This window comes from Physeter macrocephalus, chromosome 13, assembly GCF_002837175.3.
Source record: "Physeter macrocephalus isolate SW-GA chromosome 13, ASM283717v5, whole genome shotgun sequence".
Taxonomy (NCBI): Eukaryota; Metazoa; Chordata; class Mammalia; order Artiodactyla; family Physeteridae; genus Physeter; species Physeter macrocephalus.
The window spans coordinates 50,686,187-50,701,518 of NC_041226.1; the positions used below are offsets into that span (position 1 = coordinate 50,686,187).

General features: G+C 40.0%; 1 protein-coding gene across 9 annotated transcripts in view; it reads left to right on the forward strand.

Moving 5' to 3' along the window:
* LMO7 (LIM domain 7) overlaps positions 1 to 15,332 on the forward strand; it is a 201,322-nt gene that overhangs the window by 97,490 nt on the left and 88,500 nt on the right. For all 9 annotated transcript variants that reach the window (XM_028497824.2, XM_055089677.1, XM_055089681.1 and 6 more), the window contains exon 4: positions 3,993 to 4,099. In XM_028497824.2, coding sequence (XP_028353625.1) covers positions 3,993 to 4,099 — 107 coding nt within the window. The remainder of the gene's footprint in view (positions 1 to 3,992; positions 4,100 to 15,332) is intronic.

Sequence of the window (15,332 nt, forward strand, 5' to 3'; positions counted from 1 at the left end):
TTTAATGTTGTCCTAGAGGTCTCTTAGGCTGTCTTCATTTCTTCTCATTCTTTTTTCTTTATTCTGTTCAGCAGCAGTGAATTCCACCATTCTGTCTTACAGGTTACTTATCCGTTCTTCTGCCTAAGTTATTCTGCTATTGATGCCTTCTAGTGTAGTTTTCATTTCAGTTATTGTATTGTTCATCTCTGTTTGTTCTTTATTTCTTCTAGGTCTTTGTTAAACATTTCTTGCATCTTCTCGATCTTTGCCTTCATTTGTTTTCCAAGGTCCTGGATCATCTTCACTGTCATTATTCTGAATTCTTATTCTAGAAGGTTGCCTGTCTCTACTTAATTTAGTTGTTTTTCTGGGTTTTTTTCTTGTTCCTTCATCTGGTCCATAGCCCTCTGCCTTTTCATCTTGTCTACCTTTCTGTGAATGTGTTTTTTGTTCCACAGGCTGCAGGATTGTAGTTCTTCTTGCTTCTTTTGTCTGCCCTCTGGTGGATGAGGCTATCTAAGCGGCTTGTGCAAATTTCCTGATTAGAGGGACTGGTGGTGGGTAGAGCTGGCTGGTTGCTCTGGTGGGCAGAGCTCAGTAAAACTTTAATCCTCTTGACTGCTGCTGGGTAGGTCTTGGTTCCCTCCCTGTTGGTTGTTTGACGTGAGGTGACCCAACACTGGAGCCTGCAGGCTCTTTGGTGGGGCTAATGACAGACTCCGGGAGGGCTCACGCCAAGGAGTACTTCCCAGAACTTCTGCTGCCAGTGTCCTTGTCCCCACGGTGAGCCACAGCCACCCCCTGCCTCTGCAGGAGACCCTCCAACACCAGTAGGTGGGTCTGGTTCAGTCTCCCCTGGGGTCACTGCTCCTTCCCCTGGGTCCCGATGCGCACACTACTTTGTGTGTGCCCTCCAAGAGTGGAGTCTCTGTTTCCCCCAGTCCTGTCAAAGCCCTGCAATCAAATCCTGCTAGCCTTCAAAGTCTGATTCTCTAGGAATTCCTCCTCCTGTTGCCAGACCCCCAGCTTCAGAAGCCTGACGTGGGGCTCAGAACCTTCACTCCAGTGGGTGGACTTCTGTGTTATATGTGTTCTCCAGTCTGTGAGTCACCCACCCGGCAGTTATGGGATTTGATTTTATTGTGATTGCGCCCCTCCTACCATCTCATTGTGGCTTCTCCTTTGTCTTTGGATGTGGGGTATCTTTTTTGGTGAGTTCCAGTGTCTTCCTGTTGATGATTGTTCAGCAGTTAGTTGTGATTCTGGTGTTCTCGCAAGAGGGACTGAGAGCACGTCCTTCTACTCCGCCATCTTGGTTCAGGCTCTGTGTTCTTTATTGTACAAGTATTGTAGCCAGCTTCTAAAGTGGTCCCAGTGATTCTCACGTGATAGTTACTCCCTTATACCTATAAATTGTACCTAATAAACTAGATGCTCTAGCTGAAATGATTTCCAGGTGGAGTGTTAATGTGCTGCCTGGCTTCCTCTTGCTGATTATAGAAAAATGTGAAAGGTAAAGTGACAGGTAGAATAGTAAACACAAGGGGTCACAGGAATTGCTGGTTTGGGGAATATCAGTCTCTTTATGTTAATAAATGATGAATTTTTTTCAGAAAAAAATCAAGAGAATTGAGAAATGGGTTTTTGGCAGAGATCAAATTCAGAGCCTGGCAGGTAAACAAGATGGTCTAAAGATAAGGCTGAGGGTGTGGCTGTAAAATCACTTAAGATCTTAGAAAGATACAAAGTGGTGCCTTGGAAATCTGTCTGGTCTAGCAGTAGGGCTTCTAAGAAGCTTAAGGGTGCTGTCCCTCAGTCACCTCAGCAGATGAAGAGAAGGGCTTGTCTTGAAGGAATTTGTGGTTGTGGCTTTGGAGTGCAGTCCAATAAGATTCACAGAAGACATATGGTATTTTTGAGGGAATTGTATTTGCAGAAACTTTGTAAACTTAGACTGAAAGGGTCAGAGGATTACAAAATAAAAAGACCTTTAGTCCTGCAAACTTCTGCAGCCAGGAAGCCGACTGAGAAAGCTACACATCTGCAAACACAAGCTACCTTCCAAGGAAATGGAAAGATAATTTTTAAGGTGGAGCCAAGTGTCTGGAGAGTGAAGCAGAAAACCATGAAGGAGGTGTTCCCTGGCCTTGAATCCTAGTGAAGCACCTGCCAACCTATGCTTTGCAGGACTTCAGAATTTCTGTGGATCAGTGACCTTTCATTTCTGCGCACATTGAACTGGAGTGTGTCTGTTAGTTACCCTACACCTGTCCCACCCTTGTATGTTGGGTGTATGGGGCAGGTAACTTGTTGCTTTAGTCCACTGGCGTTCAAGTTGAGAGAACTATTCAAGGGCTGTTTTTAAGGCACTGCAGCTGAGGCACCTCCTGCTCCTCAGATTGAATGCCTTCCATTGAGCTGTTCAACTTTTGACTTAAGTTCCTTTAATCTTTGACCTCTGTTCAAAATGAGTAAAATGAATCATGGATTGCAGCTTTCAGCTAGGTAGTTCACGCTGCCTTTTACTGATAGTACGTACACTAGACTAACATCCTAATGCTACAAACAGGTTTTTTTCAATGTCCCTGAGCTCCCTAACAGCATTGCTTTTCTCTGCCATACACTTGCTTCCCCTTTCCCTAAGTCCTCTCACGCGCCAGGAACCCGAACTGTTGAATTTAGCCTCTTCACCTTCCTTCATTTCCCTTTCGATCATTCCCTCCCACTTTGCCACTGCAGCCTGCCTTTTCTTCCTGTGGAGATGAGCTTCCCAGCATGGGAAAAGAGTAACTGCCTCTCTCCACGTGGCAGAGAGGACCCTCACGGCCACCAGTTAGGGAGTGAGGTGAGGTTTCAGGGGGCCTGAGAGGCTCACCCCTCAGATGTGGCATTGCCAGCAGGTGTGAGGGGACCAGCCTGTGCTGGCATGTGAGGAGGCCATTCTCTCGCCTGAGAACCTAACAAAGTGAAGGTGAAGAGTCGCATGGCATCTGCACAAGCTCAACCCCATAAAGGGTTTTCTTTTTCGGACGCGCAGGCCCAGCGGTCACGGCCCACGGGCCCAGCCGCTCCGCGGCGTGTGGGATCTTCCCGGACCGGGGCACGAACCCGTGTCCCCTGCATCGGCAGGCGGACCCTCAACCACTGCGCCACCGGGCAAGCCCAAGGGTTTTCTTTTTTGAAGCGGAGTAAAGCTAGAAGCTCCAGCTAATTCTGCTCACCCAATGTGTCTCTACTGTTGTCAGTGTTGGTGCAGCTGTTTACGTGGATGAAAAGCCTTGGTTTGTGAATCGAAGATTTGGGTTTTGAAATTAGATAGCAGGGCAACCTAGATTTTCCTGCTGTGGAGGCACTTCCTGAAGCAGGTGCAGGGCGTGAGTAACCACCACACCTCAACTCTGCGGTTCAGCCGATGGTCACTGGGCTTCTCCTGGGTCCTATAGTGTGGTTTCCCTGTCTGTCAAGAGCCGGCTAAGCAACCCAACCCAGATTCCAGGTGTGGTATTCCACAGTCGTTCTGTAATCTGTGATCATAGAAACAGAATGTTCCTCCTCTTCTTCCTTCCCTGCCAACAGTTTCTGGGTGGGTGAATGTCAGTAGCTGGAGTTATTTTTAAAGAGGAGAGGTGAGGCTTGTCGTGCAAAGCTGGGAAGAGGGCGTTTGTTTGCAGAGCAGAGCTGACATCCAAAGTGTAGATTACTGCTCTGTGGCCAGGCACTTGTCCCATAACAGGTAATGTTTAACGTGCCAGTCACAAAGATCACAGGAACAGCATATGCCTGGCATAAGAGAGCACTGCCGTTTATGCTCTGGAAAACTGAAAGGCTATACATGCGCATGTATTAATATTATTTTTTTTTACATACACGAGTGGCTTGGTCTTGCTTCCTCTTTTTTTGCTGGCTGTAATTGGACTTTGAAGCTTGGAAGTTATATCATAAAAATTGGTAACCTTTGTCTGAGAGAGAGAGAGCTCGGCTAAGCAGTCACTTTCCACTTCTTTTCACAGGATAATATAAACGTTTTTTTGAAAGCTTGTGAACAGATTGGATTGAAAGAAGCCCAGCTTTTCCATCCTGGGGATCTACAGGATTTATCAAATCGAGTCACTGTCAAGTAAGTTTCACTGGTTTGTTACATGTTTTTTAAAACTTAAGGCTTGTAGCTTAAGTGTAAATAATTCCTGAGACCTCCGATTACAGAAAAATTGTCCCTCTGTCTTCCTCTGTTTGCATTCCAAAACAGACCATTTGAGAAATAGCTTAGGGATTGTGAGTGTGAAGCTGTCTGTAACTGAGACCATGATATGTTATTATTTTAAATTCCTGTATTAGCCAAAATGGTGGTTTATATTTTAATGCTTGTCCAACATCATAGTGTTTGGTTGCTAATGGTGAGGACGCTCATTATATTTATAAAGTAAATGGAGAAGGTTATATTTTAGCTTACAGAGTAAAAGTTATTTGAAATTAAGACATGATTGCTAACATAAAAATGAGAGTGGGACAGTGATAAAAGAGACTTAATATTTGGAAAGCAGTGGTGCTTGGGACCAACATGTACCGGTAATGACTTTTGTCAACTGGCTGATTTCTAAAAATGAACTGTTTTTCACTCTTTTAATAGTATGAATGAGAAAGTGAAAGTGTGGGGGGGGTGAAAACATGTGTGCAGGTGTTTGTGTTGTGTTTTAGATGGAAAATGCCGTTTGTGTTTGAGTATATGGTTTCAGGAAATCTGGTTTCAAACTCTTGTACGATTTTTCTCTTATAAATCTAAATTTGCTTTCAGTGAATCAGAATAAACTCATGTTACCAGAGCAATGTGACAGGAAAATGATTTAATTTTGTAATAATGACTTCCTCCTTATCATGGCTCTTAAACATAATTAGCATTTTTCCACTGGAAAAAAATAAACACCTTATTCTATCTATAGAAATAATAGAAATGAAAAAATTAGCTTTTACCAATTCAAAGACTAAGATTGAAGAGTTAATATCCCTATTGTAATAGCTTTAAAGTTATTTAAAAATGACTGTAAAATATTAAATATGGCCAAGATTTTTTTCTAAAGAAGAATAACCCTGTCTATAAATATTTTTTATAGTAAACATTGTCTTTAGCCATATAACCTAAAAACCTGGGTAGGATTAATCTTTTAAAAGCAATGATATATTTTTAAATGAACAAGCCATTTCATATCTATATGCTTCTAGTTCTGTTGAACAAGCATTTCTAAACGACACAGCAGTGATACGTGCATAGCAGGGATGGGTCTGTCAGCATTTCTGATTAATTGGAAGATTGTTGAGAGATCCTAAGTTTCAGCACCAAAATGGCATGTTTACTTCTGCAGTATTCAAGGTCATGTTTAATTTCCATGAAAAATAACTATGGATGAATTTATTTTTCCTAATCAGCATTCTCTCATATGACCTATCTGATGGGCAAAGAAATTTTTAACTTTCAAAGTGTTTTTCTTCAGTTGTTGCTGTCTATTAAGAAGAAATGTCTTTTCCCCTTAAAATCATACTGTTTTGAAACTCTGTAGCCGATGTTCGAGGAGGCTATGAACTTAGTAAAACATGTTTGTTGGCTTCTAATAACAAGAGTGCCCTGAGCGAAACTTGCCTGGAGCCTGTTTCATGAGACGCTGGGTCTAAAGTGTTCAGGAAAAATCAGTATCTGGGCTCAGCCCTCAATGAAATTAAGTTAGTGACAAACTGAAACCGGGAGGTCACGTAGTTACAGCCGTAGTAGGAAGTATGCAGAACAACTTGTTTCAGTGGAAACCACAAGTCCATAAAAGCAAGATGTGTCCAAGTAGTCCTAGTGAGAACATCTGCATGAGGACCTCGACTCTCTTAATTAAGAGCATTGCCCCGACAGTTCCGTTTTGTTGGACCAAAGAGCACAGGGGTCGATCGTGGGGCTGCTGCAAAGGAAGTGGAGGGTGGAGAGTGAGAAAGCTGGCAAACGGCTTCTTTAAACGGTTGGCCAGAGCTCTTCTGCCCTGAGATAGAATTTTTTTTTTTTTTAATTTTTATTTATTTATTTATTTATTTTTGGCTGTGTGGGGTCTTCGTTGCTCTGCGCAAGCTTTCTCTAGTTGCGGCAAGCAGGGGCTACTCTTCGTTGCGGCGCGCGGGCTTCTTATTGCGGTGGTTTTGCTTGTTGCGGAGCACGGGCCGTAGAGCGCGGGCTTCAGTAGTTGTGGCGCAGGGGCTTAGTTGCTCTGTGGCATGTGGGATCTTCCCACACCAGGGCTCGAACCCGTGTTCCCTGCATTGGCGGGCGGATTCTTAATCACTGCGCCACCAGGGAAGCCCTGAGATAGCATTTTTATAGAAGGAAGGGAAAATGTGAAGGAAAGCAAATAATTCCTTACGAAATAGTAATGCATTTCTCTTTAGTTTCAGTTCTTATGCAATGTGGAGGCTTCTGTAGGTCAAAGATCTTGTCCTGTATTTATTGTAGATTAAAAGCCTTGGTGGTGTTGGTTAGGCTGGTGGTTCTCAACTGGGGGCATTTGGCAACGTCTGGAGATACTTTTGGTTGTTATAGCTGGGATGGGGGTGCTACTGCCATCTTGGGAGTCAGGGATGCTGCTAAATACGCTTCAGTTCAAAAGGGTATTTCGTGGCCTCCATAACAAAGAATTTCTGATCGCAAATATCAGTAGTGCTGAGGTTGAGAGGCCCTGACTTCAAATGTTTGGATTTCCACTCTGCCAGCAAGATAATCGTGTGTGGAAGGGAGGATACTGACATAAACTTTCAGCTGAAGTGTGACTTTTTACTTACTAGTATAGTAACATGTATTTCTGTGTTAGTATGTTTGTTCATTTTACGGAAAGGCTCATTGTATTTGGAGCGTGCAGTAAGGTGTGAGTACTTGGGCATTATCTTGCCCATCCATATACATTAATATTAGCAAAAGTGTGGCAGACTATTTATTATTTTAAATGCTCTATCAAAATTCAACCCCTAAGAGACTGCATTAACAGTTCACAGACCTGTTGTTGGTCTTCCTGCACATGTCATCTAAGGCACATGTTTGCGGAACATACCGAGAGCAAAGAACTACATGTTGGCCGATGTGAGGTTTTTTTTTTTTTGGTTAGTGGACAGCAGTGATTAAAAGCACAGATGACACACAGAGCCTAGGAGAGCTGTGTGTGGTGAGAGTGAGTGTCAGTAGAAAAGCAATTAATTTAAAGACACGCTGCTGTTGAATCACTTCAGTAATCCAGACCGCAAGTACAAATCTTATTTTCCAGTAGTTTGAGATTCACCATTTACTTTGTAACAATTTTCACTAGTCAAACAAGCTAGGGTACTCTTTATAGTTCTGTCATTATACGTATTAATTTTCTAACGGAATTATTTTATTTGAAGGAAGTAATAGTTTGAACTTTTCCAAATATGTTTGAATTATTCCACTTATTTTGGGACTACATATATGCAAAAGGCAGTTGATACTTTTAATTTTGACATTCCTGACTTTGATGGACAGGGTGTATCTTTACTCCTTTTCTTCCCAAAAGGGTAGTAAGCAAACTGGGGACTTAGCCTCCATGAATGGTAGATTGAGGTTGAACCTATCCTAGTTGAGATGTTTACTGAGGCCATGAAATTTAGCTTCTGCACCAATGATTAACTGCACCGTGTTATTAACCATTTACCAAATATCCATACTGAACTTAGAAACACACACAATCTGCAGAGAAGAGGGGGGTGCGACTCCCACAGGGCCATCTCTGCACACTTTCTCTAAAAGGCCTGTGGGAGAGCAAGCACAGTGACGGCAAGGCCGTGCCACAGCGCACTGCAGAGCTCCTACAGCAAGTGTCATGGTCTCTGTGGTGGCATCTGGTCATTAAGAGGCACAGAACAATGACTCGTTGTGGAAAGCAGCTCAGCAGAGCAGCCCAGACGTCCTGTATTGGAGGATTGAAGTTGACAGAAAGGTAGAGTTGAACATTAAAGGTTTTAATTTTGTGTCTAGCATTTTGACTCAGACTAAGTCCTGCATTGAAACCATTGCTCTAAACCAAATTATATATTGATATTTTTAAGCTGAGAATTTGAACAGATTATAAACATGTTTTTTCTTTCCACCCCCTTACCATTCCAATGCAGTTTTTCACACTTACTTAGATACATTCTGTTCATCATACAATTATAGGATGGCGATGCTTTTGAACACAATATTTGTCATGCAAAGAAAAAGTATTTTTTAGTGTACACTTACTCTTTTGTTATTTATGATATTAATATTTTAGGTCTAAAATGTGACTTGAAATATTATTGACTGAGTTTTTTTCAAAGGTCTATTTATCAAATGGAGGGTGGAGAAATCAAGAGTCTGTTATTTTTACATGTACTAGTTGCCAAAGGAACAGTAGTTGGAAGCAAAATTAGTGTTAACATATTTCCCTTGTGACAATAAAGGAGGCTCAAAATGATATTTTAAGGATTTAGCTGATCTCTAAAGCTTCAAAAGGGTGCTTGATTTTGCAGCAATACTGTAAGGTCATGTCTTAGGAATTAAGTTCCCAGATGGCTCTCTTTTACAGTCTGCCAAATTTGACTTGAGATATCAATGTGTATGTGTTTTTTTTAAGGTTATTATTCATGTAAGTAAAAATATACCTACTTTGAATTGTATAATTTTCAACTTTCATTTAAACCTGATATTACTACTTTTTTTTTCAGATGTGTCTTTCAAATGAGTTTCTCAATGTCTTAATCTGTTTAAAAAAAACGAAAAGGAAAAAAGCAACCTTAATGGTATCCAAACTTGGATCTGTAACTTGAGTATGGCGACTTCCACCTGTCAATTCATGTTACTATTTTAAAATATTCCCTTCCGGGCTTCCCTGGTGGCGCAGTGGTTGAGAGTCCGCCTGCCGATGCAGGGGACACGGGTTTGTGCCCCGGTCCGGGAAGATCCCACATGCCGCGGAGGTGAGAGGCCCCGCGTACCGCAAAAAAAAAAAAAAAAAAAAAATGTTCCCTTCCTTTCTACCAAGTAATTAGAACAGAATAAAAGAGAAAGGAAGTTTACTGTATCACATCCATCTCTATCCCATTCATTCTCTGGTGTTAGGTAGTTACTGAAAGGGCGACATTAATTCTTTTGGGTTGCCGAGGTCCTGTTTAAGGCCAGCAGCAAAAATATATGGTCACATTTTTCAAATGATCTTTAATTGCAAAGTTTGAATTTCTAAGAGTCTGCTCAGCTGCAGAGAAGGTGGTGGGATATGAGCTGCAGGGACAAACTGTAGAATAACTAGCAGTTTTATCTGGCATTTATTTCTCTCCATTTCTAGTTCTTAATTTATTTCTTCGATAGATCAACGCTTCTGGATGCCAAGTCTCCTTCCTCAGCTCCCCACTCCCTCAAATCCAAAGAGCCATGGGGTCTGATTTTGTCCTGGTTTGCTGGGTGAGACTTCATGTTATGGACTTTTATGGCCAGGATCTTTATCTACAAAAGTAACCCATCCTAAATTCATTGCTCCAAAGAATCTCACTTGGTGGCTCATCTTGATTAGCAGTTGTCATGAGTCAGTTCATGGGAAGGTGGTAGAATTTGCTTCCCCTATCAGATAGCATGTGATCTGATGGTCCTTCAGAGGGTTAAACCAAAGAGATATTTTTGTTGAAGAGATTCTTTTTTCACCTAATTATCTGTAGGGCTGCCTATGTTGAATTAATCAAAATTTACAGTTCCGTGCACTGTAATATCTGTAGTCCTGTCAGTCATTTTTGAAAATGAGAGCTTCACCAGTCACTGGAGATGTTAAGCATTGTTTTTCCCTGAATTTCATGCTATATTCTGGTCTGATTTAACTGATGATTTGAGTGAAGGGTGTACATGTGAGGTGCATGTGCTTACATCTGTTTCTGGAGCTACAGAGTAGAAAGTGGCAGTTAATCCAGCTATAGGGAAATTTTGGTTTCATTCACTTGCCAGTCATACAGCAAGCATTGATTCAGCATCTTCTCTGTGGCCGGTACTTATACAGACATAAATAAGATGGAGTCCTGCCGTTAGAGGGGTGCACATTATAATTGAGGAAATGTCCTCATAAGTTAAGTTAGAATACATTGTGTTAAATGCACAGGGCTCTTTGGGACTATAGAGATGAACAGTCATTTCAGCTTTTTAATCAGGAAACACTTCTAATTGAAGGTGACGTTGGTCTCTCTTCTGGGCTTTCAAAGCGTTTCTTGTTTTTACCTACATCTAATTTTTCCCTAGACTTGAAGCTATTTGAGGGCAGAGATAATGCATTCCCTACTCCCTTTAATCTCCTCCTGACACCTTAGGTGTTAAATACTTATTTGAAAATCAGATTTTAATTATGAAGATATCATGGAAATCTTAAAACCAGGCTTCAAAGATGAGAACTGAATTTTTTCTTTGCTAAGTGCTCCTCTCTTTCTTCCTCATCTTTCAAAATTGCAAAGCAGATCTGGGAAAGCAGTGACTAAACCTTCGGTTTAATGGGTGAGACTTTTACTTATCATTTCAGAATATTACAACACAATCTGAAACTTATACAGTTTAAAAGAAGACTGTGTGTTTCCTCTCAGTTGTGTGGGTAAAACTAAAATTGGAATTTTGGGCCATGTACTTTCCAAAGTATTTGGTGGAAGTTTTAATCCTTATTCTGATGTCAAATGATAAATGCTAGTATTGTTTTTAACTGACATTTGAGGGATGTTGTTCCATGCTTATATTTATATGAAGTTTTAGAAACATTTTAATGTTCTCATACCATCACCAATCTAAATGTATGCTTAAGACTTGGGTGGAAAAGTATAGTGGTTACATAGGTAGTTGGAATATCTTGTAGAAGCTCAAGGGCAAGGGACAGAAAATTTTAAAAGCAGGAATCAAGAGTGGAGAGGTAACTTAACGGGAAGTCATTGAAGTTACTTTAATAAGAAGTTTTACCAACAAGTTTACAGTAAGCCTTGTTTCTTCCAAAGTCAAGCTATCTGCCTTAGTACCTCTTACCTTTGCCTAGCATTAAACACCAAAGCCAATTTGAAAAAAGTCACAAATTGCCTTTGACTTCGGCATGATAAAAACTATTTGAAGAATATGAGCACACAGAAACGTGAAGATTTCTTAGCAGTTCATTTGAATTGTTTCTAGTATACCCCAGGCTGAGTTTCTTTCTCACCCAGGATGGATGTGCATCAATTGTCATGAATAGATAATCATCCTAACAATAGCAGGGACTTTAGGTGCCTGACATGGGTTTAATCCCATCCCATTCAGTCACCTGGTGGCTGAATGACCTTAGACAGGTTAGTTTTCCTCCCTGTGATCACTTTACTGCTCAGTGAACAAGAGAGATGGAATTGCTAATATCCTAGAGCTTAGCAAATAATACCATTTGGGGGATAGCCCTACCCCGCAAGGACATCGTACTGATTTTCATAAAGTCATGTATGTAAAGTGTATAGTGCTTGACATATAGTAGTGCTCAATAAGTGGTACTGAGTTATCAATTTTGATCATTTATTTTTTTTTAACATCTGTATTGGAGTATAATTGCTTTACAATGGTGTGTTAGTTTCTGCTTTATAACAAAGTGAATCAGCTGTACATATACATATATCCAGATTCTTGACCCTATGAAGTGAAGATATGTGTGCCCTGTAGAAGAACATGGAGGGAGAAATTCGGCCCCCAGCTACTTAAATTGTGATGATTGGCTATAGGCTCTTCATTTTTTTTATGAGAATTTTAGCCATTTTAGACTTATCTCTTCTTTCAATTAGGAGCAGATATTAAAACAGATGTTCTTCTGACATGTATGTTTAGTCAGCTTTTTACAGTTTATCTATTTTGTTAGAATAGCAAAGCTGGAAACCAGAGAACATATATCGCCTAAGTTATTTACTCTTCCTCCTGTTTATGTGGGACCAACATAATTTTATTAACTTTTTGAGACCTCAATTTTCTGTGTATTTTATGCAATGTTAGAAATATTGTAGTTTGATTTGGATTTGTTTCCTTAAAAAGTTTCTATTTCCATATTTAAAAAAGCAAAAAAAAAAAAAGACATAAAACCACAAGCAGTCTACAACACAAATCCAAATTCAAAACTTTACTTTGGTGATTGGTTTAATTCTTTCATCCCATTTTTCCTCTTCTGTGAAAATTCTTATCGTTTTGGTCATTAGGAGAGGAGAGGTGGTTATCCTTTGGATAGACAAGATCAGATCAGATGCTGTTCTCTAAAAGGCTTTTGTAGGCCTTATGAATTTTTTTTTGGGGTGGGGGGCTAATAGGTGTTCATAATGTTTACAGAATTCAAATGCACACTGCAGCTATGTTTTCCCCCAGACAGAAAACTTAGCTGTTCCTTTTGGGCATCTACCATCTGTGCTGTCCATCAAAAGGCTACTGTACTGATAGCATAAAGGTCTGGATTATATTCTCTAAAATATTTGTAGTTTTAGCTCTGGACGTGAACGATCATAAATAGCAATAGACACTGTTTGTGAGGTCATAAGCCTTGGTTATTATTTACTTCCAGTTGTACATGGTGAAACACATCAAGAAACTAGGAAGTATACTTTCATGTTGATGCTTTGACATAACATTATAGCTTTTGGTTCTTTTAAAATGAAGAGCCTCGCTGTCAAATGTTGAATAGGTATAAAAGTTGTATATTGATCATTTATTGGTTATTTTAAAGAGTCTAGATTAATGGAGTAGTTATATTTTAGGGGTAATTGCCCTGGTATAATTTGTCATGCTGAGCAGCCATCCCAGGTGGGATTGGCTGCTGATGGATACATACCTTCTGCATATCCCTACTGAACTGAGAGGCAGAGTGATGGCCACTTTTTCTCAAGAGCTTAAAAGCATTGCTTCAGATACTACTGACTAAAATATACACAGTAAACTTAAGAAAACATGTTCCAAAAGTGTTACTGAGAAACCTTTAATTTTAAGGAAACAGTGTACACCTGCTGTATAAATTAAGGATACTTGCCACATTCAATGCGTATGATAGTGTAATAAAATTCTATTCAAAAATAAGTAGGTTAAAAACATACTGTGAATGAACACACTTCAGGTAAGCCAGTTTTTCTTAAGTTAAAAAAGGAAAAAGGGGGGGATCTTGGTGGCCTGGAAAAAGCAGCTGCTTTGAATTAAGCTCTGTTTGCATTAACCACCATCAATTTAAGAAGGGTTTGTGCTGTGTATTTTGAGCACTTTGGGGAGAAATCCCTAAATATCAAGTATCACTGTAATTACATTTCACCATTTCATTACATTATAACATTGATGGCTGCTAGACTTTGTTGAAATGCTTTTGTTCTGTATTTTTTCTTTCACATTTACTGAGATAAACGGAAATAATCTTCAAAAGAATCTATGTCTGGGTAGACAATTTGGCTGACATGTTACTAGGCTTCTTTTGACTTAATATTGAGAAGGAAAATCCTCTACTAGGTGGGGAGTTCAGACTTTATTTTGTGTATAATGTGTATTCATCTCAAAAGTGTGCAGTAAAGCACACACGTGTACACACACTAAGAACATATGTGAAATTTTGTAAAAGGCTTCAAAGAGGGAGGCACCAGACCCTGAGGGTCCCTAGATCCTTTTTTTATTTTGGTGAAGAATTCATTTCACCGGAAGGGCTTGGTCCCTGTCTTGGAGGAGAAATAGGAATAGTATGATTAAATATTGGTGTCTAAAGCATGCTGATCCCAGATTAAGAAATAGAGCTCTATGTCCTTTCTCATATTTTTCATTCTCTTTTTCATTCTGCTTACAAGAAAGAGTCAGGGTAAAAAATTCCCATAAAGACTGATATCCATTGATGTAAGCCTTGAGCTGCTAGAGCCAGAGATTACTGCTGCTGTATCTAGAAGCAGCACAGTCCTGATGGGCTGAAGAGGGAGGGTGGGCAGGTAGGTGAGGCTTAGCCTAGGGGTACTGAGTTCTCTCATCTGTACACCTTTTATCTTGTGTCTCGTCAACCCCATCCATTGAATATTTAATATGTGCTGTGTACAGACCCTGAATCCTGGGTGGGTAGAAGAGAAAAAAGACCTACTCTTTCTCTACCTCATTCTTAAAACCATAAATGGGGAAGATGAAGAAAGCATTCTTCAGTCTTAATGTTTGCTTTTGTGTCTTAAAGAACGTTGCAATGGTTTACAGTTTACAACTCTAAGGGAACGATGGATTTGGACTGATGAATATCAACTAGGTGAGGGCATCACTGTACTAGAGTGTCTGGAATATTTCATAAATACTCCATCAGGTTTAGACACCTGACAGACAGCTAGCTATCTGTCAGGTGTTTTACATTAGTTATTTCTAACCTAGTAACAGCCCAGCCAGCCATTTTGCTTCCAATGCATGAAATGAAGGGAGTCAGAGAGAAGAGTAACTTGCTTAGCTTATCTTGGGCAAATAACAGAGCTAAGACTTAAATTCAGGGGGTGTCTTAGCCTTCAAAGCTTGGATTGCTTCCACTGTATTGTCTAAACAGACTTGAACAGACTTTAAAAACGTGCTGATATTCTTTCTAGTGCTATGGAACTGAAATTGTCTGAGTTGCTGCTTAACCAGGCCAGTGATAGCCCAGATGGATTTGTGTGTATGACTGATATTACCTCATTTGATACATGGCAAATATCTTTATATTATAATTAAAATTTCCCCCTAGTTTGTGAGCTAAGTAACTTCAAACAGATATAATGTTACTATGTGCCATTAAATCTAAGATCAGTGCTTTTAAGATCTCCTTATTTTAGAAATGTTAAATAGACACGTGTGCCTTAGAAGAGAAGAAATATGCTACATGTGTGGTCTTTTCACCCTGTCTAGTAGAGAAATAATAGAGTATTTGGATTTTATTGATATGCACACATAAAGGCCTTTGTAGGTTTTATGACTGTCACACAGATAGTTATGAATGTTCGGTTGTATTTGCCATTATAATGGAATATTCCTGTTAGAGGCTGTGAATTGTAAAACCTTACTAATCTAAATTGCTCAGGATCATACTACCACACTTTGACCTTTACAGCATTGGCATGAAACCTATATTTAAAAACAGAACTGGCAGGAAATTACTATAAATAAGTTATTTACTTACCAATTTTTAAAAAATAAATTTATTTACTTATTTATTTATTTTTGGCTGTGTTGGGTCTTCATTTCTGTGCGAGGGCTTTCTCTAGTTGCGGCGAGCGGGGGCCACTCTTCATCGCGGTGTGCGGGCCTCTCACTATCTTGGCCTCTCTTGTTGCAGAGCACAGGCTCAGTAGTTGTAGCTCACGGGCCCAGTTGCTCC